We start from the raw sequence: 27,068 nt of genomic DNA, 5'->3' as shown, positions 1-27,068 counted from the left end.
TAACCTGTCTCTAGGTGTGTCTCTAATTAACCTGTCTCTAGGTGTCTCTAATTAACCTGTCTCTAGGTGTGTCTCTAATTAACCTGTCTCTAGGTGTGTCTCTAATTAACCTGTCTCTAGGTGTGTCTCTAATTAACCTGTCTCTAGGTGTGTCTCTAATTAACCTGTCTCTAGGTGTCTCTAATTAACCTGTCTCTAGGTGTCTCTAATTAACCTGTCTCTAGGTGTGTCTCTAATTAACCTGTCTCTAGGTGTGTCTCTAATTAACCTGTCTCTAGGTGTCTCTAATTAACCTGTCTCTAGGTGTGTCTCTAATTAACCTGTCTCTAGGTGTGTCTCTAATTAACCTGTCTCTAGGTGTGTCTCTAATTAACCTGTCTCTAGGTGTCTCTAATTAACCTGTCTCTAGGTGTCTCTAATTAACCTGTCTCTAGGTGTGTCTCTAATTAACCTGTCTCTAGGTGTGTCTCTAATTAACCTGTCTCTAGGTGTGTCTCTAATTAACCTGTCTCTAGGTGTGTCTCTAGGTGTGTCTCTAATTAACCTGTCTCTAGGTGTGTCTCTAGGTGTGTCTCTAATTAACCTGTCTCTAGGTGTCTCTAATTAACCTGTCTCTAGGTGTGTCTCTAATTAACCTGTCTCTAGGTGTGTCTCTAATTAACCTGTCTCTAGGTGTGTCTCTAACTAACCTGTCTCTAGGTGTGTCTCTAATTAACCTGTCTAGGTGTGTTAGAGACTAACTCTGAGGTGTTCCTTCCTCCAGGTGATGGCCATGATAAAGGGGTTGCAGGTTCTGATGGGTCGTATGGAGTCGGTGTTTAACCACGCGATCCGCCACACCATCTACTCAGTCCTGCAGGACTTCGCCCAGCTCACCCTGAGAGACCCGCTACGGCAGGCCATCAAGAAGAAGAAGAACGTGGTCCAGAGGTACGGCGGAACAAATGGGACCGCACAAAACATCCTTTGAATTATGGCTTTTTCGGGGGGGGGGGCGGCAGAGTTCTCCAGCTACTGAGTGTGCAGGCTTTTGTTCCCATCCTGCTGTAACACCTCCGGTGTCAGAGTTGCAGACCCCTGATGATGTGGACTCTGCTGAGAGTTGTTTTTCAATGTATTTTGTGCTGTTCTCTCCCCAGTGTCCTGCAGGCCATCAGGAAGACCATCTGTGATTGGGAGGCAGGACGTGAGCCACACAACGACCCGGCCCTGCGAGGAGAGAAGGATCCCAAGGGAGGGTTTGACATCAAGGTCCCCCGCCGCGCCGTCGGCCCCTCCAGCACACAGGTCTGTCTCTACGATCACTACTACAGACAGTCATCTCTTTATCCTGCCTTTATTTCTCACACAGGTCTGTCACAGCTCTGTCTCTACGATCACTACTACAGACAGCCATCTCTTTATCCTGCCTTTATTTCTCATACATTGTCCCCTTTTTTACCATCACAGCCTCCTATCCTAGTCACATCATACCATAGTCGTTCTCACAGTGCCTATATAACCTAAACTGTAATCTGGCGGAAAATTTATCAGCTGTACCATACATAGCATGAGCTTTTTCTAGATCACTAATGATCTGTTCTGTCATAAATGACAGAGTTATCGGCCTAGTCCTGCGTTCCAGGAGTACATCATTCATCTCCTTTCTAGAGAGAGAATGAGCCCAGCTAGCACATAGCGTTCTGAGAACCATGTTTCTCAGAGCTTGGTGAGAACCGTGATTGTCTATGATTATTTGGCATACAACCTTCCCACAATGCTCTGGGAATGGGTGCAGGATAGTTGCTTGTCTTTGGAACATTCTAAACACATTTAAGGAACTTCACCCAAAAAATGATATTTCCTTATTTTATTGCTTTAACACACGTGTCAAATTTATTCCACGGTTTGCCGAGTGTCCACTCCTCCCTTGTGCTTGATTGATTAGTAAATAGTTAGTAATTAGTAAATAACTCTCCTCACCTGGTTGTCTCCGTCTTAATTTGAAAGGGAAAAACCACAAACCCGCAGACACTAGGCCCTCCGTGGAATGAGTTTGACACCCCGGCTTTAACAGAACGTTTCATAAAAGTTCAAACATGGTTACATTTTAATTTCGGCTTTTGATAACGTTCTAGGAAAGTTCTCCAACTGGTTTGACATTGGGAATGTTCTCAAATAGTTCGGAGAACGTTAACAAACAACGTTCTTCTGTGGGAATTTCAGCGCTTCCACAGAACATTCCACACAAGTGCCCATGTGGTTCTATTTAATGTCGTATTTTTACTAAAAAGTATTTTTTTTTTTATGTTTGACTTTAGCGATGTTCTCAGAACCTTTCAGAGAAGATGTTTCACTTTTATGTCCGTTCTTGACAAAATTCTGGGAAATTTTATTGTGCACATTAAAATCAATAAGCTTTAAATTCCGTTCTCAGAACATGATAAAATCGTTCCATTAAAAACCACAAGAAAATGTTAGTAACATTCAGAGAACGTTTTTAAGAATGTAATTAAAAACATACATTTCGTTCTCAGCATCAACAAAACTCTCCCTATCCTCTATCTTGTTAACCTCTCTAGGGGGTGTGGGAGGGTAGCGTCCCACCTGGCCAACATCCGGTGAAATTGCAGAGCGCCAAATTCAAATTAAATTACTATAAATATTTAACTTTCATGAAATCACAAGTGTAATACATCAAAATAAAGCTTAACTTGTTGTTAATCCAGCCGCCGTGTCAGATTTCAAAAAGGCTTTACGGCGAAAGCAAACCATGCGATTATCTGAGGACAGCGCTCAGCACACAAAACATTACATACAGTTAGCAGCCAAGTAGATTAGTCATGAAAGTCAGAAATAGCAATAAAATGAATCACTTACCTTTTGATGATCGTCGTATGATTGCACTCACAAGACTCCCAGTTACACAATAAATGTTTGTTTTGTTCGATAAAGTCCCTCTTTATATCCAAAAACCTCCATTTTGTTGGCGCGTTTTGTTCAGTAATCCAATGGCTCAAATGCGGTCACAAGAGGCAGACGAAAATTCCAACTAGTATCAGTAAAGTTCACAGAAACATATCAAACAATGTTTATAATCAATCCTCAGGTTGTTTTTTTAGCCTAAATAATCGATAATATTTCTACCGGACAATAGCGTCGTCAATATAAAAGAAAAACAAGAAAGGCCAACTCTCGGTCGTGCGCAGGAAACACCACACTATCCACAGACTCAAAGTTGTCATTCTCCCTCATTTTTCAGAATAAAAGCCCAAAGCATTAGCCTGAAACAATGTCTAAAGACTGTTCACAACTAGTGGAAGCCATAGGGAATGGAATCTGGGTCCTATCTCTTTAAATGGTAGATAGGCTTTCAATGGAAAAACAGCCATTTCAAACTAATTGCACTTCCTGGATAGATTTTCCTCAGGTTTTCACCTGCCATTTCAGTTCTGTTTTACTCACAGACATTATTTTAACAGTTTTGGAAACTTTAGCGTGTTTTCTATCCAAATCTACCAATTATATGCATATCCTACCTTCTGGGCCTGAGTAGCAGGCAGTTTACTTTGGGCACGCTTTTCATCCGGAGGTGAAAATAGTGCCCCCTACCCTAGTGAGGTTAAGTGTGTTCAGGTGTGTTGGCCACACCCACTAATTGGCCACACCTGATGTTAATAGTGCTTGCTTCCTTTGAAATGGGGTCTGTTTGAATAGACCAACATGGCATGCTAGCTCCCTCCCGGTGGAACAGACTAATTCCATGGATAAAGAACAGAAGATCATAGGTTTGAATCTCACCGATGCCAAATAAAAAGGTGTTTGTATTATTATTGCCTATCTGTGCTTGGAGTTCAAAAACGTTAACCCAAAATAAGCTAGCGGTGTTATTAAACGCCTTATTGAAACACTCAGTAAAGGTTAAGGAAGTCATTCAAAAACAACTAAATAGTCTATAATTTCAGTTCTCTGAGCGGTAATAAAAACCTCCCAGGACAATGTTCTCAGAACCTCCCTGGAACCAGAGTAAAACGTTCTCAGAACCTCCCTGTAACCCAAAAATAAATGTTCCTAGAACAGGCAAAATGTTCACTTCTGTTCTCAGAACGTTTAAAACAAAAACCTGTCAGGGAAACGTATGGCTTTATTCCCACAACCAATGTCAAACCAAAAACATACGTTGCCACAACGTCCAAGCTGGGAGAGCTCTATGCAACGGGTGTTGATCCAGCCTGAAGCCATGTTGTTTCTCGCTACACTTTGAGGCAGTCGAACGTAATCAAATCAAATGTATTTATAAAGCCCCTTTTGAACCTGTAGACCGATAACCAGTACCAATCAAACTGTGTTTTCAGAGGTTGCCCATTAACATTCCTAAACCAATCAGAAGTTAGTTACATACAGAACAGTTTTGGTGGCGACCAACCAGAAGTTAGTTACGTACAGAACTGTTTTTGGTGGCGACCAATCAGAAGTTAGTTACATACAGAACTGTTTTTGGTGGCGACCAATCAGAAGTTAGTTACATACAGAACAGTTTTGGTGGCGACTAACCAGAAGTTGAACATTTAAACCTTTTATCTGTCAGTCATTTATAATTTCTCCTCATCCTCCCCTCTGTGCCTTTCCATTCCTCCTCCTCTCCTCCTCCTCTTCCTCTATCATCCTCCTCCTCCTCCTCCTCCTCCTCCTCCTCCTCCTCCTCTGTAGCTGTACATGGTCCGTACCATGCTGGAGTCTCTGATAGCTGATAAGAGTGGTTCTAAGAAGACTCTCCGCAGCAGTCTGGAGGGACCCACCATCATGGACATGGAGAAGTTCCACAGAGAGTCCTTCTTCTACACACACCTGCTCAACTTCAGCGGTACGGACTTTACAGAACCATCCTGCTCCGTCTGTCCCCCTGTCCCCTCCGTCTGTCCCCCTGTCCCCTCTGTCTGTCCCCCTGTCCCCTCTCTAACCCTCTGTCTGTCCCCCTGTCCCCTCTGTCTGTCCCCCTGTCCCCTCTGTCTGTCCCCCTGTCCCCTCTGTCTGTCCTCCTGTCCCCCTGTCCCCTCTGTCTGTCCCCCTGTCCCCCTGTCCCCTCTCTAACCCTCTGTCTGTCCCCCTGTCCCCTCTGTCTGTCCCCCTGTCCCCTCTCTAACCTGCTCAACTTCAGCGGTACGGACTTTACAGAACCATTCTGCTCCGTCTGTCCCCCTGTCCCCTCTGTCTGTCCCCCTGTCCCCCTGTCCCCTCTCTAACCCTCTGTCTGCCCCCTGTCCCCCTGTCCCCTCTCTAACCCTCTGTCTGTCCCCCTGTCCCCTCTCTAACCCTCTGTCTGTCCCCCTGTCCCCTCTGTCTGTCCCCCTGTCCCCTCTCTAACCCTCCGTCTGTCCCCCTGTCCCCTCCGTCTGTCCCCCTGTCCCCTCTGTCTGCCCCCCTGTCCCCTCTGTCTGCCCCCCTGTCCCCTCTGTCTGTCCCCCTGTCCCCTCTGTCTGCCCCCTGTCCCCTCTCTAACCCTCTGTCTGTCCCCCTGTCCCCTCTGTCTGTCCCCCTGTCCCCTCTGTCTGTCCCCCTGTCCCCTCTGTCTGTCCCCCTGTCCCCTCTCTAACCCTCTGTCTGTCCCCCTGTCCCCTCTCTAACCCTCTGTCTGTCCCCCTGTCCCCTCTCTAACCCTCTGTCTGTCCCCCTGTCCCTTCTGTCTGTCCCCCTGTCCCCTCTCTAACCCTCTGTCTGTCCCCCTGTCCCTTCTGTCTGTCCCCCTGTCCCCTCTCTAACCCTCTGTCTGTCCCCCTGTCCCCTCTCTAACCCTCTGTCTGTCCCCCTGTCCCTTCTGTCTGTCCCCCTGTCCCCTCTCTAACCCTCTGTCTGTCCCCCTGTCCCTTCTGTCTGTCCCCCTGTCCCCTCTCTAACCCTCTGTCTGTCCCCCTGTCCCTTCTGTCTGTCCCCCTGTCCCCTCTCTAACATGCTCAACTTCAGCGGTAAGGAGAGAGAGTCCGGTTGAGTCTACATCCCAAATGGGATAGGATGATGCAGCCGGTACCTCCTGCTCCGTCTGTCCCCTCTGTATGCCCCCCTGTCTGTCCCCCTGTCCCCTCTCTAACTCTAACCCTCCATCTGTCTCTTTGTCCCCTCTCTAACCCTAACCCTTTGTCCCCCTGTCCCCTCTCTAACCCTAACCCTTTGTCCCCCTGTCCCCTCTCTAACCCTCCGTCTGTACCCCTGTCCCCTCTCTAACCCTAACCCTCCGTCTGTCCCCCTGTCCCCCCTCTAACCCTTTGTCCCCCTGTCCCCTCTCTAACCCTCTGTCTGTCCCCCTGTCCCCTCTCTAACCCTTTGTCCCCCTGTCCCCTCTCTAACCCTCTGTCTGTCCCTCTGTCCCCTCTCTAACCCTTTGTCCCCTCTGTCTGTCCCCCTGACTCCTCTCTACCCTAACCCTCTGTCTGTCTTTGTCCCTTCTCTAACCCTAACCCTCCGTCTGTCCCCCTGTCCCCCCTCTAACCCTTTGTCCCCCTGTCCCCTCTCTAACCCTCTGTCTGTCCCCCTGTCCCCTCTCTAACCCTTTGTCCCCCTGTCCCCTCTCTAACCCTCTGTCTGTCCCTCTGTCCCCTCTCTAACCCTCTGTCTGTCCCCTCTCTAACCCTTTGTCCCCCTGTCCCCTCTCTAACCCTCTGTCTGTCCCTCTGTCCCCTCTCTAACCCTCTGTCTGTCCCCCTGTCCCCTCTCTAACCCTCTGTCTGTCCTCCTGTCCCCTCTCTAACCCTCTGTCTGTCCTCCTGTCCCCTCTCTAACCCTCTGTCTGTCCTCCTGTCCCCTCCTGTCCCCTCTCTAACCCTCTGTCCCCCTGTCCCCTCTCTAACCATTTGTCCCCCTGTCCCCTCTCTAACCCTCTGTCTGTCCCCCTGTCCCCTCTCTAACCCTCTGTCTGTCCCTCTGTCCCCTCTCTAACCTTGTCCCCTCTGTCTGTCCCCCTGTCCCCTCCCTAACCCTCTGTCTGTCCCTCTGTCCCCTCTCTAACCCCCTGTCCCCTCTCTAACCCTCTGTCTGTCCCCCTGTCCCCTCTCTAACCCTCTGTCTGTCCCCCTGTCCCCTCTGTCTGTCCCCCTGTCCCCCCGTCCCCTCTCTAACCCCCTGTCCCCTCCGTCTGTCCCTCTGTCCCCTCTCTAACCCTCTGTCTGTCCCCCCGTCCCCTCTCTAACCCTTTGTCCCCTCTCTAACCCTCTGTCTGTCCCCCTGTCCCCTCCCTAACAGAGACCCTGCAGCAGTGCTGTGACCTGTCTCAGCTGTGGTTTAGAGAGTTCTTCCTGGAGCTGACCATGGGTCGCAGGATCCAGTTCCCCATCGAGATGTCCATGCCCTGGATCCTCACAGACCACATTCTGGAGACCAAGGAGGCCTCTATGATGGAGTAAGACACCATGTTAGACTGTGTGTGTCCGTCCGTCCGTCTGTCCATGCCCTGTAACCTCAAGGAGGCCTCTATGATGGAGTAAGACACCATGTTAGACCACTGTGTGTGTGTGTGTGTGTGTGTGTGTGTGTGTGTGTGTGTGTGTGTGTGTGTGTGTGTGTGTGTGTGTGTGTGTGTGTGTGTGTCCGTCCGACACACACACTACTGTTGGGCGGTTTCCAGATTTTCATACCGTCTTTCTCTCATTCCAGGATTTACGGTATTACCGGCTTAGTAGACAAGGGGGTGCCAAAAACAAACTACAAAAATATAATTGGGTGTCGATTCCCAGAATGCTAACTAAATTAGCACAAGCAATATCGATTTTCCATGGAGGCTGCTAGCTAAATATGCTAACAAGCGCAAACGAAAATAAATGAATTGTGAAGACAGACAGTCTCATCAAGTTATACATATAGGAGCTACCAAATGTAATTTAAAATTAAATCAAACTTTATGTAGGTAGAGGTAAAGTGACGATGCATAGACAATAAATAGCAAGTAGCAGCAGTGTAAAAACAGGGGGGGTCAATGTAAATGGTCCACGTGTCCATTTTATTAATTGTTCAGGAGTCTTATGGCTTGGGGATAGAAGCTGTTTAGGAGCCTTTTGGACCTACACTTAGTGCTCCTACACTTAGTGCACCGCTTCCCGTGCGGTAGCAGAGAGAACAGTATATAACCAGGATGGCTGGAGTCTTTGACAATTCTTTGGTCTAGTATAGAGGTCCTGGATGGCAGGAAGCTTGGCCCCAGTGATGGACTGGGCCGTACGCACTACCCTCTGTAGCATCTTACTGTCAGATGCCGAGCAGTTGCCATAGGTGATGCAACCGGCCAGGATGCTCTCGATGGTGCAACTGAGGATCTCCGGACCCATACCAAATCTTTTCAGTCCCCTGAGGGGGAAAAGGTGTTGTCGTGCTCTCTTCACAACTGTCTTGGTGTGTTTGGACCATAATGTTTCGTTGGTGATGTGGACACCAAGGAACTTGAAACTATCGACCTGCTCCCCTACAACCTTGTCGATGTTAATGGGGGCCTGTTCGGCCCGTCTTTTCCTGTAGTCCACGATCAGCTCCTTTGTCTTGATCACATTGAGGGAGAGGTTGTCTCACAAAATCTATGTCCTGTCCTCTCTCTATTGCTACAAAATGAAATGTATTTTTTAGTAAACCGTCTCTGTCCTGCAGGTATGTGTTGTATCCTCTGGACCTCTATAATGACAGCGCCCACTACGCCCTGACCAAGTTCAAGAAGCAGTTCCTCTACGATGAGATTGAAGCAGAGGTATAGTTCACCATTAGACTAGTCACCATTAGACTAGTCATCACTACAGCAGAGGTATATAGTTCACCATTAGACTAGTCATCACTACAGCAGAGGTATAGTTCACCATTAGACTAGTCATCACTACAGCAGAGGTATATAGTTCACCATTAGACTAGTCATCACTACAGCAGAGGTATATAGTTCACCATTAGACTAGTCGTCACTACAGCAGATGTATATAGTTCACCATTAGACTAGTCATCACTACAGCAGAGGTATATAGTTCACCATTAGACTGGTCATCACTACAGCAGAGGTATAGTTCACCATTAGACTAGTCATCACTACAGCAGAGGTATATAGTTCACCATTAGACTAGTCATCACTACAGCAGAGGTATAGTTCACCATTAGACTAGTCGTCACTACAGCAGAGGTATATAGTTCACCATTAGACTAGTCATCACTACAGCAGAGGTATATAGTTCACCATTAGACTAGTCATCACTACAGCAGAGGTATATAGTTCACCATTAGACTAGTCATCACTACAGCAGAGGTATATAGTTCACCATTAGACTAGTCTTCACTACAGCAGAGGTATATAGTTCACCATTAGACTAGTCGTCACTACAGCAGAGGTATAGTTCACCATTAGACTGGTCATCACTACAGCAGAGGTATATAGTTCACCATTAGACTAGTCATCACTACAGCAGAGGTATAGTTCACCATTAGACTAGTCATCACTACAGCAGAGGTATAGTTCACCATTAGACTAGTCATCACTACAGCAGAGGTATATAGTTCACCATTAGACTAGTCATCACTACAGCAGAGGTATATAGTTCACCATTAGACTAGTCATCACTACAGCAGAGGTATATAGTTCACCATTAGACTAGTCATCACTACAGCAGAGGTATAGTTCACCATTAGACTAGTCATCACTACAGCAGAGGTATATAGTTCACCATTAGACTAGTCATCACTACAGCAGAGGTATATAGTTCACCATTAGACTAGTCATCACTACAGCAGAGGTATAGTTCACCATTAGACTAGTCATCACTACAGCAGAGGTATATAGTTCACCATTAGACTGGTCATCACTACAGCAGAGGTATATAGTTCACCATTAGACTAGTCATCACTACAGCAGAGGTATATAGTTCACCATTAGACTAGTCATCACTACAGCAGAGGTATATAGTTCACCATTAGACTAGTCATCACTACAGCAGAGGTATATAGTTCACCATTAGACTAGTCATCACTACAGCAGAGGTATATAGTTCACCATTAGACTGGTCATCACTACAGCAGAGGTATATAGTTCACCATTAGACTAGTCATCACTACAGCAGAGGTATAGTTCACCATTAGACTAGTCATCACTACAGCAGAGGTATATAGTTCACCATTAGACTGGTCATCACTACAGCAGAGGTATATAGTTCACCATTAGACTAGTCATCACTACAGCAGAGGTATATAGTTCACCATTAGACTAGTCATCACTACAGCAGAGGTATAGTTCACCATTAGACTAGTCATCACTACAGCAGAGGTATATAGTTCACCATTAGACTAGTCATCACTACAGCAGAGGTATATAGTTCACCATTAGACTAGTCATCACTACAGCAGAGGTATATAGTTCACCATTAGACTAGTCATCACTACAGCAGAGGTATATAGTTCACCATTAGACTAGTCATCACTACAGCAGAGGTATATAGTTCACCATTAGACTAGTCTTCACTACAGCAGAGGTATATAGTTCACCATTAGACTAGTCATCACTACAGCAGAGGTATAGTTCACCATTAGACTAGTCATCACTACAGCAGAGGTATATAGTTCACCATTAGACTAGTCATCACTACAGCAGAGGTATATAGTTCACCATTAGACTAGTCATCACTACAGCAGAGGTATATAGTTCACCATTAGACTAGTCATCACTACAGCAGAGGTATATAGTTCACCATTAGACTGGTCATCACTACAGCAGAGGTATAGTTCACCATTAGATTAGTCATCACTACAGCAGAGGTATATAGTTCACCATTAGACTAGTCATCACTTTAGCAGAGGTATAGTTCACCATTAGACTAGTCATCACTACAGCAGAGGTATATAGTTCACCATTAGACTAGTCATCACTACAGCAGAGGTATAGTTCACCATTAGACTAGACATCACTACAGCAGAGGTATATAGTTCACCATTAGACTAGTCATCACTACAGCAGAGGTATATAGTTCACCATTAGACTAGTCATCACTACAGCAGAGGTATATAGTTCACCATTAGACTAGTCATCACTACAGCAGAGGTATAGTTCACCATTAGACTAGTCATCACTACAGCAGAGGTATAGTTCACCATTAGACTAGTCATCACTACAGCAGAGGTATATAGTTCACCATTAGACTAGTCATCACTACAGCAGAGGTATAGTTCACCATTAGACTAGTCATCACTACAGCAGAGGTATAGTTCACCATTAGACTAGTCATCACTACAGCAGAGGTATATAGTTCACCATTAGACTAGTCATCACTACAGCAGAGGTATAGTTCACCATTAGACTAGTCATCACTACAGCAGAGGTATATAGTTCACCATTAGACTAGTCATCACTACAGCAGAGGTATAGTTCACCATTAGACTAGTCATCACTACAGCAGAGGTATATAGTTCACCATTAGACTGGTCATCACTACAGCAGAGGTATAGTTCACCATTAGACTAGTCATCACTACAGCAGAGGTATATAGTTCACCATTAGACTAGTCATCACTACAGCAGAGGTATAGTTCACCATTAGACTAGTCATCACTACAGCAGAGGTATATAGTTCACCATTAGACTAGTCATCACTACAGCAGAGGTATAGTTCACCATTAGACTAGTCATCACTACAGCAGAGGTATAGTTCACCATTAGACTAGTCATCACTATAACAGAGGTATATAGTTCACCATTAGACTAGTCATCACTACAGCAGAGGTATAGTTCACCATTAGACTAGTCATCACTACAGCAGAGGTATATAGTTCACCATTAGACTAGGCATCACTACAGCAGAGGTATAGTTCACCATTAGACTAGTCATCACTACAGCAGAGGTATAGTTCACCATTAGACTAGTCATCACTACAACAGAGGTATAGTTCACCATTAGACTAGTCATCACTACAGCAGAGGTATAGTTCACCATTAGACTAGTCATCACTACAGCAGAGGTATAGTTCACCATTAGACTAGTCATCACTACAGCAGAGGTATATAGTTCACCATTAGACTAGTCATCATAGCAGAGGTATATAGTTCACCATTAGACTAGTCATCACTACAGCAGAGGTATATAGTTCACCATTAGACTAGTCATCACTACAACAGAGGTATAGTTCACCATTAGACTAGTCATCACTACAGCAGAGGTATATAGTTCACCATTAGACTAGTCATCACTACAGCAGAGGTATAGTTCACCATTAGACTAGTCATCACTACAGCAGAGGTATAGTTCACCATTAGACTAGTCATCACTACAGCAGAGGTATATAGTTCACCATTAGACTAGTCATCACTACAGCAGAGGTATAGTTCACCATTAGACTAGTCATCACTACAGCAGAGGTATAGTTCACCATTAGACTAGTCATCACTACAGCAGAGGTATATAGTTCACCATTAGACTAGTCATCACTACAGCAGAGGTATAGTTCACCATTAGACTAGTCATCACTACAGCAGAGGTATATAGTTCACCATTAGACTAGTCATCACTACAGCAGAGGTATAGTTCACCATTAGACTAGTCATCACTACAGCAGAGGTATATAGTTCACCATTAGACTGGTCATCACTACAGCAGAGGTATAGTTCACCATTAGACTAGTCATCACTACAGCAGAGGTATATAGTTCACCATTAGACTAGTCATCACTACAGCAGAGGTATAGTTCACCATTAGACTAGTCATCACTACAGCAGAGGTATATAGTTCACCATTAGACTAGTCATCACTACAGCAGAGGTATAGTTCACCATTAGACTAGTCATCACTACAGCAGAGGTATAGTTCACCATTAGACTAGTCATCACTATAACAGAGGTATATAGTTCACCATTAGACTAGTCATCACTACAGCAGAGGTATAGTTCACCATTAGACTAGTCATCACTACAGCAGAGGTATATAGTTCACCATTAGACTAGGCATCACTACAGCAGAGGTATAGTTCACCATTAGACTAGTCATCACTACAGCAGAGGTATAGTTCACCATTAGACTAGTCATCACTACAACAGAGGTATAGTTCACCATTAGACTAGTCATCACTACAGCAGAGGTATAGTTCACCATTAGACTAGTCATCACTACAGCAGAGGTATAGTTCACCATTAGACTAGTCATCACTACAGCAGAGGTATATAGTTCACCATTAGACTAGTCATCATAGCAGAGGTATATAGTTCACCATTAGACTAGTCATCACTACAGCAGAGGTATATAGTTCACCATTAGACTAGTCATCACTACAACAGAGGTATAGTTCACCATTAGACTAGTCATCACTACAGCAGAGGTATATAGTTCACCATTAGACTAGTCATCACTACAGCAGAGGTATATAGTTCACCATTAGACTAGTCATCACTACAGCAGAGGTATATAGTTCACCATTAGACTAGTCATCACTACAGCAGAGGTATATAGTTCACCATTAGACTAGTCATCACTACAGCAGAGGTATAGTTCACCATTAGACTAGTCATCACTACAGCAGAGGTATATAGTTCACCATTAGACTAGTCATCACTACAGCAGAGGTATAGTTCACCATTAGACTAGTCATCACTACAGCAGAGGTATATAGTTCACCATTAGACTAGTCATCACTACAGCAGAGGTATAGTTCACCATTAGACTAGTCATCACTACAGCAGAGGTATAGTTCACCATTAGACTAGTCATCACTATAACAGAGGTATATAGTTCACCATTAGACTAGTCATCACTACAGCAGAGGTATAGTTCACCATTAGACTAGTCATCACTACAGCAGAGGTATATAGTTCACCATTAGACTAGGCATCACTACAGCAGAGGTATAGTTCACCATTAGACTAGTCATCACTACAGCAGAGGTATAGTTCACCATTAGACTAGTCATCACTACAACAGAGGTATAGTTCACCATTAGACTAGTCATCACTACAGCAGAGGTATAGTTCACCATTAGACTAGTCATCACTACAGCAGAGGTATAGTTCACCATTAGACTAGTCATCACTACAGCAGAGGTATATAGTTCACCATTAGACTAGTCATCACTACAGCAGAGGTATATAGTTCACCATTAGACTAGTCATCACTACAGCAGAGGTATATAGTTCACCATTAGACTAGTCATCACTACAGCAGAGGTATATAGTTCACCATTAGACTAGTCATCACTACAGCAGAGGTATAGTTCACCATTAGACTAGTCATCACTACAGCAGAGGTATATAGTTCACCATTAGACTAGTCATCACTACAGCAGAGGTATAGTTCACCATTAGACTAGTCATCACTTCACGAGTCTTGATCATCTTTGTTCCTTGATTCTTGCAGGTCAACCTGTGTTTTGATCATGACTGATGTTGTACTTCCTATGTTACATCCTCTGCAGGTCAACCTGTGTTTTGATCAGTTTGTCTACAAGCTGGCTGATCAGATATTTGCCTACTACAAGATTCTAGCTGGAAGGTACGTGGACTATATCAACTAGAGGTCGACTAGTAACCTAAATACTAGAGGTCGACTAGTAACCTAACTACTAGAGGTCGACTAGTAACCTAAATACTAGAGGTCGACTAGTAACCTAACTACTAGAGGTCGACTAGTAACCTAACTACTAGAGGTCGACTAGTAACCTAACTACTAGAGGTCGACTAGTAACCTAACTACTAGAGGTCGACTAGTAACCTAACTACTAGAGGTCGACTAGTAACCTAACTACTAGAGGTCGACTAGTAAACCTAACTACTAGAGGTCGACTAGTAAACCTAACTACTAGAGGTCGACTAGTAACCTAACTACTAGAGGTCGACTAGTAACCTAACTACTAGAGGTCGACTAGTAACCTAACTACTAGAGGTCGACTAGTAACCTAAATACTAGAGGTCGACTAGTAACCTAACTACTAGAGGTCGACTAGTAACCTAACTACTAGAGGTCGACTAGTAACCTAACTACTAGAGGTCGACTAGTAACCTAACTACTAGAGGTCGACTAGTAACCTAACTACTAGAGGTCGACTAGTAACCTAACTACTAGAGGTCGACTAGTAACCTAACTACTAGAGGTCGACTAGTAACCTAACTACTAGAGGTCGACTAGTAACCTAACTACTAGAGGTCGACTAGTAACCTAACTACTAGAGGTCGACTAGTAACCTAACTACTAGAGGTCGACTAGTAACCTAACTACTAGAGGTCGACTAGTAAACCTAACTACTAGAGGTCGACTAGTAAACCTAACTACTAGAGGTCGACTAGTAACCTAACTACTAGAGGTCGACTAGTAACCTAACTACTAGAGGTCGACTAGTAACCTAACTACTAGAGGTCGACTAGTAACCTAACTACTAGAGGTCGACTAGTAACCTAACTACTAGAGGTCGACTAGTAACCTAACTACTAGAGGTCGACTAGTAACCTAAATACTAGAGGTCGACTAGTAACCTAAATACTAGAGATCGACCGATTTATGATTTTTCAACGCCAATACCATTTATTGGAGGACCAAAAAAAGCCGATAGCGATTAATCGGCCGATTTTTTTAAATATATATTTTTTATATATTTGTAATAATGATAATTACAATAAAACTGAATGAACACATTTATTTGAACTTAATAGAATTCTTAAATAAAATCTATTTAGTCTCAAATAAATAATGAAACATGTTCAATTTGGTTTAAATAATGCAAAAACAAAGTGTTGGAGAAGAAAGTAAAAGTGCAATATGTGCCATGTAAGAAAGCTAACGTTTAAGTTCCTTGCTCAGAACATGAGAACATATGAAAGCTGGTGGTTCCTTTTAACATGAGTCTTCAATATTCCCAGGTAAGAAGTTTTAGGTTGTAGTTATTATAGGAATTATAGGACTATTTCTCCCTATACGATTTGTATTTCATATACCTTAGACTATTGGATGTTCTTATAGGCTCTTTAGTATTGCCAGCCTAATCTCAGGAGTTGATAGGCTTGAAGTCATAAACAGCGCTGTGCTAAGAGCTGCTGGCAAACGCAGTAAATTTTGATTGAATGCTTACGAGCCTGCTGCTGCCTACCACCGCTCAGACTGCTCTATCAAATATCAAATCATAGACTTATTTATAATATAATAAACACAGAAATACTAGCCTTTGGGTCATTAATATGGTAAAATCCGGAAACTATAATTTCGAAAACAAAATGTTTATTCTTTCAGTGAAATATGGAACCGTTCCGCATTTTATCGAACAGGCGACAATCCTAAGTCTAAATATTGCTGTTACATTGCACAACCTTCAATGTTATGTCATAATTATGTACAATTCTGGTAAATTAGTTCGCAACGAGCCAGGCGGCCCAAACTGTTGCATATACCCTGACTCTGTGTGCAATGAACGCAAGAGAAGTGACACAATTTCACCTGGTTAATATTGCCTGCTAACCTGAATTTCTTCAAACTAAATATGCAGGTTTAAAAAATATACTTCTGTGTATTGATTTTAAGAAAGGCATTGATGTTTATGGTCAGGTACATTTGTGCAAAGATTGTGCTTTTTTCAGCAATGTGCTTTTGTTAAATCATCACCCGTTTGGCGAAGTTGAAGCTGTGATTCGATGATAAATTAACAGGCACCGCATTGATTATATGCAACGCGGGACAAGCTAGATAAACTAGTAATATCATCAACCATGTGTAGTTAACAAGTGATTATGTTAAGATTGATTGTTTTTTCTAAGATAAGTTTAATGCTAGCACCTTACCTTGACTCTTTGCAGCCACACGTTCCTTTTGACGCTGCACTAGCGTAATAGATGATCGGCCTGCTACGCAGTTTCCTCGTGGAATACTAGAGGTCGACTAGTAACCTAAATTCTAGAGGTTTGACGCTGCACTAGCGTAACAGATGATCGGCCTGCCACGCAGTTTCCTCGTGGATTACAATGCCGATTACCGATTGTTATGAAAACTTGACATCGCCCTAATTAATCGGCCCCATCTAATATCAACTGTTGAAAAACAAGTGAAAACACTTGAATCACTCAGAGACAAGCAGGGCCTCTAACTTTTTGCTCAGGTAGATCTTTAACCATTTTTATTGAACATGTTTGGGCCTGAATTACAAACAAACACAATTGATGAGCATGCTTTGTAATGTTCTACAAAATAGACATTCTTATGGCCCACATTTTGCGGATGTTAATTTTCTACCCTGGAGGCGAGACACCTCAGCTAGACTGATAGGAACACGTGTCAGATTAAAACTCGATTCCTTCCTCAGTCTGCTGCTGGACAAGCGTCTGAGAGCGGACTGTAAGAACCAGGGAGCCAACATCCCCTGGCCCGCGTCCAACCGCTACGAGACCCTGCTGAAGCAACGCCATGTACAGGTAACCCCCTTTGACCCCTCACACTACCCCTCCAACCACTACGAGACCCTTCACTGTGGTAATTAAATTATAATTCTTCTTCTGGCATTCTCTGCATTGTCCATCACATAAAGAGTGGAAAAAAATACATACATACATACATACATACATACATACATACAGTGGGGCAAAAAAGTATTTAGTCAGCCACCAATTGTGCAAGTTCTCCCACTTAAAAAGATGAGAGAGGCCTGTAATTTTCATCATAGGTACACTTCAACTATGACAGACAAAATGAGACAAATAAAAATCCAGAAAATCACATTGTATGATTTTTTTATGAATTTATTTGCAAATGATGTTGGTTCCTCTCCTCTAGCTGCTGGGCCGTTCCATAGACCTGAACCGTCTGATCACCCAGAGAGTGTCTGCTGCTCTGTACAAGTCTCTGGAGCTGGCCATCAACCGCTTCGAGAGCGAGGACCTCACATCCATCGTGGTACGACCTGCTTTAAGTGTGTCTGTGTTATTTATGGACTGTCCACTCTGTAACAGGAAGTAGAAGGTCTGATGAACATCATCCGTATGACCCACAAGCTGTCTTCTCCCCCTCCTTGTAACAGGAACTAGAAGGTCTGATTGAACAGGAACTAGAAGGTCTGATTGGACATCATCCATATGACCCACAAGCTGTCTTCTCCCCCTCCTTGTAACAGGAACTAGAAGGTCTGATTGAACAGGAACTAGAAGGTCTGATTGGACATCATCCATATGACCCACAAGCTGTCTTCTCCCCCTCCTTGTAACAGGAACTAGAAGGTCTGATGAACATCAACCGTATGACCCACAAGCTGTTGTCTAAGTTCCTGACGCTGGACAGTATGGACGCCATGTTCCGGGAGGCCAATCACAATGTCTCCGCCCCCTACGGACGCATCACACTCCACGTCTTCTGGGAACTCAACTACGATTTCCTCCCCAACTACTGCTACAACGGATCTACTAACAGGTAACCCAACTACACACTACTACACACAAACTAATACTACACAACTACACACAACTACAAACAACTACACACTACTACACACAACTACACACAACTAATACTACACAACTACACACAACTACAAACAACTAATACTACACAACTACACACAACTACAAACAACTAATACTACACAACCACACACAACTACAAACAACTACACACTACTACACACAACTACACACAACTAATACTACACAACTACACACAACTACACACAACTACACACAACTAATACTACACAGCTACTGCTACAACGGATCTACTAACAGGTAACACAACTACACACTACTACACACAAACTAATACTACACAACCACACACAACTACAAACAACTACACACAACTAATACTACACAGCTACTGCTACAACGGATCTACTAACAGGTAACACAACTACACACTACTACACACAAACTAATACTACACAACTACACACAACTACAAACAACTACACACTACTACACACAACTACACACAACTAATACTACACAACTACACACAACTACAAACAACTAATACTACACAACTACACACAACTACAAACAACTAATACTACACAACCACACACAACTACAAACAACTACACACTACTACACACAACTACACACAACTAATACTACACAACTACACACAACTACACACAACGACACACAACAAATACTACACAACTACAAACAACTACACACTACTACACATAACGAATACTACACAACCACACACAACTGCTGCTACAACTACACACACAACTACTGCTACAACTACACACACAACTACTGCTACAACTACACACACACATCTACTGCTACAACTACACACACACAACTACAAGTACACACACAACTACTGCTACAACTACACACACAGCTACTGCTACAACTACACACACAACTACTGCTACAACTACACACACACAGCTACTGCTACAACTACACACACAACTACTGCTACAACTACACACACACAACTACTGCTACAACTACACACACATCTACTGCTACAACTACACACACAACTACTGCTACAACTACACACACACAACTACTGCTACAACTACACACACACAACTACTGCTACAACTACACACACACAACTACTGCTACAACTACACACACACAACTACAACTACACACACAGCTACTGCTACAACTACACACACAGCTACTGCTACAACTACACACACAACTACTGCTACAACTACACACACACAACTACTGCTACAACTACACACACAACTACTGCTACAACTACACACACAGCTACTAATACAACTACACACACAACTACTGCTACAACTACACACACACAACTACTGCTACAACTACACACACACAACTACTGCTACAACTACACACACACAACTACTGCTACAACTACACACACAACTACTGCTACAACTACACACACAACTACAACTACACACACACAACTACTGCTACAACTACACACACACAACTACAAGTACACACACAACTACTGCTACAACTACACACACAACTACTGCTACAACTACACACACAACTACTGCTACAACTACACACACACAACTACTGCTACAACTACACACACACAACTACTGCTACAACTACACACACACAGCTACTGCTACAACTACACACACACAACTACTGCTACAACTACACACACAACTACTGCTACAACTACACACACAACTACTGCTACAACTACACACACACAACTACAAGTACACACACAACTACTGCTACAACTACACACACACAACTACACACACACAACTACTGCTACAACTACACACACACAACTACTGCTACAACTACACACACACAACTACTGCTACAACTACACACACACAACTACAACTACACACACACAACTACTGCTACAACTACACACACACAACTACTGCTACAATTACACACACAACTACTGCTACAACTACACACACACAACTACAACTACACACACACAACTACTGCTACAACTACACACACACAACTACTGCTACAACTACACACACACAACTACTGCTACAACTACACACACACAACTACTGCTACGACTACACACACACAACTACTGCTACAACTACACACACAACTACTGCTACAACTACACACACACATCTACTGCTACAACTACACACACACAACTACTGCTACAACTACACACACACAACTACTGCTACAACTACACACACACAACTACTGCTACAACTACACACACACAACTACTGCTACAACTACACACACACAACTACTGCTACAACTACACACACACATCTACTGCTACAACTACACACACACAACTACTGCTACAACTACACACACACAACTACTGCTACAACTACACACACACAACTACTGCTACAACTACACACACATCTACTGCTACAACTACACACACACATCTACTGCTACAACTACACACACACAACTACTGCTACAACTACACACACAACTACTGCTACAACTACACACACACAACTACTGCTACAACTACACACACAACTACTGCTACAACTACACACACACAACTACAACTACACACACAACTACTGCTACAACTACACACACAACTACTGCTACAACTACACACACAACTACTGCTACAACTACACACACACAACTACTGCTACAACTACACACACACAACTACAACTACACACACACAACTACTGCTACAACTACACACACAACTACTGCTACAACTACACACACACAACTACTGCTACAACTACACACACAACTACTGCTACAACTACACACACACAACTACAACTACACACACAACTACTGCTACAACTACACACACAACTACTGCTACAACTACACACACAACTACTGCTACAACTACACACACACAACTACTGCTACAACTACACACACACAACTGCTGCTACAACTACACACACATCTACTGCTACAACTACACACACACAACTACTGCTACAACTACACACACAACTACTGCTACAACTACACACACACAACTACTGCTACAACTACACACACACAACTACTGCTACAACTACACACACAACTACTGCTACAACTACACACACACAACTACTGCTACAACTACACACACACAACTACTGCTACAACTACACACACACAACTACTGCTACAACTACACACAACTACTGCTACAACTACACACACACAACTACAACTACACACACACACAGCTACTGCTACAACTACACACACAACTACTGCTACAACTACACACACACAACTGCTGCTACAACTACACACACAGCTACTGCTACAACTACACACACAACTACTGCTACAACTACACACACAGCTACAACTACACACACAACTACTGCTACAACTACACACACACAACTACTGCTACAACTACACACACACAACTACAACTACACACACAACTACTGCTACAACTACACACACACAACTACTGCTACAACTACACACAACTACTGCTACAACTACACACACACAACTACTGCTACAACTACACACACAACTACTGCTACAACTACACACACACAACTACTGCTACAACTACACACACACAACTACTGCTACAACTACACACACACAACTACTGCTACAACTACACACACACAACTACAACTACACACACAACTACTGCTACAACTACACACACACAACTACTGCTGCAACTACACACACAACTACTGCTACAACTACACACACACAACTACAACTACACACACAGCTACTGCTACAACTACACACACAACTACAACTACACACACAACTACTGCTACAACTACACACACACAACTACTGCTACAACTACACACACAACTACTGCTACAACTACACACACACAACTACTGCTACAACTACACACACAACTACTGCTACAACTACACACACAGCTACTGCTGCAACTACACACACACAACTACTGCTACAACTACACACACAACTACAACTACACACACAACTACTGCTACAACTACACACACACAACTACTGCTACAACTACACACACACAACTACTGCTACAACTACACACACACAACTGCTGCTACAACTACACACACATCTACTGCTACAACTACACACACACAACTACAACTACACACACAACTACTGCTACAACTACACACACAACTACAACTACACACACAACTACTGCTACAACTACACACACACAACTGCTGCTACAACTACACACACACAACTACTGCTACAACTACACACACACAACTACTGCTACAACTACACACACACAACTACTGCTACAACTACACACACAACTACTGCTACAACTACACACACAACTACTGCTACAACTACACACACACAACTACTGCTACAACTACACACACAACTACTGCTACAACTACACACACATCTACTGCTACAACTACACACACAACTACTGCTACAACTACACACACACAGCTACTGCTACAACTACACACACAGCTACTGCTGCAACTACACACACACAACTACAACTACACACACACAACTACTGCTACAACTACACACACAACTGCTGCTACAACTACACACACACAACTACTGCTACAACTACACACACAACTACTGCTACAACTACACACACACAACTACAACTACACACACAACTACTGCTACAACTACACACACACAACTACTGCTACAACTACACACACACAACTACTGCTACAACTACACACACAACTACTGCTACAACTACACACACACAACTACTGCTACAACTACACACACAACTACTGCTACAACTACACACACACAACTACTGCTACAACTACACACACAACTACTGCTACAACTACACACACACAACTACTGCTACAACTACACACACAACTACTGCTACAACTACACACACACAGCTACTGCTACAACTACACACACAACTACTGCTACAACTACACACACACAACTACTGCTACAACTACACACACAACTACTGCTACAACTACACACACAGCTACTGCTACAACTACACACACAACTACTGCTACAACTACACACACACAACTGCTGCTACAACTACACACACAACTACTGCTACAACTACACACACACAACTACTGCTACAACTACACACACACAACTGCTGCTACAACTACACACACATCTACTGCTACAACTACACACACACAACTACAACTACACACACAACTACTGCTACAACTACACACACACAACTACTGCTACAACTACACACACAACTACTGCTACAACTACACACACATCTACTGCTACAACTACACACACACAACTACTGCTACAACTACACACACACATCTACTGCTACAACTACACACACACAACTACTGCTACAACTACACACACAACTACTGCTACAACTACACACACAGCTACTGCTACAACTACACACACACAACTACTGCTACAACTACACACACACAACTACTGCTACAACTACACACACAACTACTGCTACAACTACACACACACAACTACAACTACACACACAACTACTGCTACAACTACACACACACAACTACAACTACACACACATCTACTGCTACAACTACACACACACAACTACTGCTACAACTACACACACACATCTACTGCTACAACTACACACACAACTACTGCTACAACTACACACACAACTACAACTACACACACAACTACTGCTACAACTACACACACACAACTACTGCTACAACTACACACACACAACTACTGCTACAACTACACACACAACTACTGCTACAACTACACACACACAACTACTGCTACAACTACACACACAGCTACTGCTGCAACTACACACACAACTGCTGCTACAACTACACACACACAACTACTGCTACAACTACACACACACAACTACTGCTACAACTACACACACAACTACTGCTACAACTACACACACACAACTACAACTACACACACAACTACTGCTACAACTACACACACACAACTACAACTACACACACAACTACTGCTACAACTACACACACACAACTATAACTACACACACAACTACTGCTACAACTACACACACACAACTACAACTACACACACAACTGCTGCTACAACTACACCAAACACCAAACACTGCATGGCAGCATTAAGCCGATACCTGCTAATGATCAAATCCAAAGATGAAGGATTTCTACCTGTTCTTGTTTACAGCAGAGGGGGGTATGAAGGATTTCTACCTGTTCTTGTTTACAGCAGAGGGGGGTATGAAGGATTTCTACCTGTTCTTGGTTACAGCAGAGGGGGTTATGAAGGATTTCTACCTGTTCTTGGTTACAGCAGAGGGGGGTATGAAGGATTTCTACCTGTTCCTGTTTACAGCAGAGGGGGTATGAAGGATTTCTACCTGTTCTTGTTTACAGCAGAGGGGGGTATGAAGGATTTCTACCTGTTCTTGTTTACAGCAGAGGGGGGTATGAAGGATTTCTACCTGTTCTTGTTTACAGCAGGGGGGGATATGAATGATTTCCACCTGTTCTTGTTTACAGCAGAGGGGGTATGAAGGATTTCTACCTGTTCTTGTTTACAGCAGAGGGGGTATGAAGGATTTCTACCTGTTCTTGTTTAGAGCAGAGGGGGGTATGAAGGATTTCTACCTGTTCTTGTTTACAGCAGAGGGGGTTATGAAGGATTTCTACCTGTTCTTGTTTACAGCAGAGGGGGTTACGAAGGATTTCTACCTGTTCCTGTTTACAGCAGAGGGGGTATGAAGGATTTCTACCTGTTCTTGTTTACAGCAGAGGGGGGTATGAAGGATTTCTACCTGTTCTTGTTTACAGCAGAGGGGGGTATGAAGGATTTCTACCTGTTCCTGTTTACAGCAGAGGGGGTTACGAAGGATTTCTACCTGTTCTTGTTTACAGCAGAGGGGGTTACGAAGGATTTCTACCTGTTCTTGTTTACAGCAGAGGGGGTTACGAAGGATTTCTACCTGTTCCTGTTTACAGCAGAGGGGGTATGAAGGATTTCCACCTGTTCTTGTTTACAGCAGAGGGGGGTATGAAGGATTTCTACCTGTTCCTGTTTACAGCAGAGGGGGTTACGAAGGATTTATTCATTACATATCAGAGCAGTCCGTCTGACACGTGTCCAGCTGTTCAGAATGTGATGAGGATGTTTCATCTGATGTCGTCAGAAATCCCTGATGGGGGAAGAGAGAGGGAGGAGGGGGTAGAAACCAGGTGGACTTGTTTTAAGTTCTTAATCACCATCATGAAATGTATATTCCTGGTTTTCTCCCTGTCTTTGTGAGGGCTCTCTGTGGTTAATGGAAAAATATAGATTATTAATTGGAATATCCAATCTCTCCTCTCTTTCTCTGTAGGTTTGTCCGCACGGTCCTGCCCTTCTCCCAGGAGTTCCAGAGGGACAAGCCGCCCAACGCCCAGCCCCAGTACCTGTACGGGTCAAAGGTCAGTATAACCCTACTCCTACCCAGCCACAGTACCTGTATGGGTCAAAGGTCAGTACAACCCTACCCAGCCCCAGTACCTGTACGGGTCAAAGGTCAGTATAACCCTACCCCTACCCAGCCCCAGTACCTGTACGGGTCAAAGGTCAGTATAACCCTACTCCTACCCAGCCACAGTACCTGTACGGGTCAAAGGTCAGTATAACCCTACCCTACCCAGCCCCAGTACCTGTACGGGTCAAAGGTCAGTATAACCCTACTCCTACCCAGCCCCAGTACCTGTACGGGTCAAAGGTCAGTACAACCCTACCCCTACCCAGCCCCAGTACCTGTACGGGTCAAAGGTCAGTATAACCCTACTCCTACCCAGCCACAGTACCTGTACGGGTCAAAGGTCAGTATAACCCTACTCCTACCCAGCCACAGTACCTGTACGGGTCAAAGGTATGTTACCCCTACCCTATCCCAACCCCATCCCTAAAGCCCTAACCCTATCCCATCCCTAAAGCCCTAACCCTATCCCATCCCTAAAGCCCTAACCCTATCCCATCCCTACCCTATCCCATCCCTACCCTAACCCTACCCCATCCCTAAAGCCCTAACCCTATCCCATCCCTACCCTAACCCTATCCCATCCCTACCCTATCCCATCCCTACCCTAACCCTATCCCATCCCTACCCTAACCCTATCCCATCCCTACCCTAACCCTATCCCATCCCTAAAGCCCTAACCCTATCCCATCCCTACCCTAACCCTATCCCATCCCTAAAGCCCTAACCCTATCCCATCCCTACCCTAACCCTATCCCATCCCTAAAGCCCTAACCCTATCCCATCCCTAAAGCCCTAACCCTATCCCATCCCTAAAGCCCTAACCCTATCCCATCCCTACCCTATCCCATCCCTACCCTAACCCTATCCCATCCCTAAAGCCCTAACCCTACCCCATCCCATCCCTAAAGCCCTAACCCTATCCCATCCCTACCCTAACCCTATCCCATCCCTACCCTATCCCATCCCTACCCTAACCCTATCCCATCCCTAAAGCCCTAACCCTACCCCATCCCATCCCTAAAGCCCTAACCCTATCCCATCCCTACCCTAACCCTATCCCATCCCTACCCTAACCCTATCCCATCCCTACCCTAACCCTATCCCATCCCTACCCTAACCCTATCCCATCCCTAAAGCCCTAACCCTATCCCATCCCTACCCTAACCCTATCCCATCCCTAAAGCCCTAACCCTATCCCATCCCTAAAGCCCTAACCCTATCCCATCCCTACCCTAACCCTATCCCATCCCTAACCCTAACC

At 44.0% G+C, this 27,068-nt stretch overlaps 1 protein-coding gene across 5 annotated transcripts in view; it reads left to right on the top strand.

The window, feature by feature from the left end:
- The window catches only part of LOC129867605 (cytoplasmic FMR1-interacting protein 1 homolog), a 225,438-nt gene that overhangs the window by 136,119 nt on the left and 62,251 nt on the right, over nt 1-27,068 (top strand). For all 5 annotated transcript variants that reach the window (XM_055941111.1, XM_055941110.1, XM_055941112.1 and 2 more), the window contains 10 exons: nt 764-930; nt 1,140-1,287; nt 4,690-4,843; nt 7,213-7,369; nt 8,605-8,701; nt 14,376-14,452; nt 17,244-17,352; nt 17,711-17,830; nt 18,141-18,340; nt 25,667-25,754. In XM_055941111.1, the coding sequence (XP_055797086.1) occupies nt 764-930; nt 1,140-1,287; nt 4,690-4,843; nt 7,213-7,369; nt 8,605-8,701; nt 14,376-14,452; nt 17,244-17,352; nt 17,711-17,830; nt 18,141-18,340; nt 25,667-25,754 (1,317 nt within the window). The remainder of the gene's footprint in view (nt 1-763; nt 931-1,139; nt 1,288-4,689; nt 4,844-7,212; nt 7,370-8,604; nt 8,702-14,375; nt 14,453-17,243; nt 17,353-17,710; nt 17,831-18,140; nt 18,341-25,666; nt 25,755-27,068) is intronic.

Source organism: Salvelinus fontinalis, chromosome 12, assembly GCF_029448725.1.
Source record: "Salvelinus fontinalis isolate EN_2023a chromosome 12, ASM2944872v1, whole genome shotgun sequence".
NCBI lineage: Eukaryota > Metazoa > Chordata > Actinopteri > Salmoniformes > Salmonidae > Salvelinus > Salvelinus fontinalis.
The sequence above is the reverse complement of the archived record's forward strand: the minus strand, read 5'-3'. Positions and strand labels throughout refer to the sequence as shown.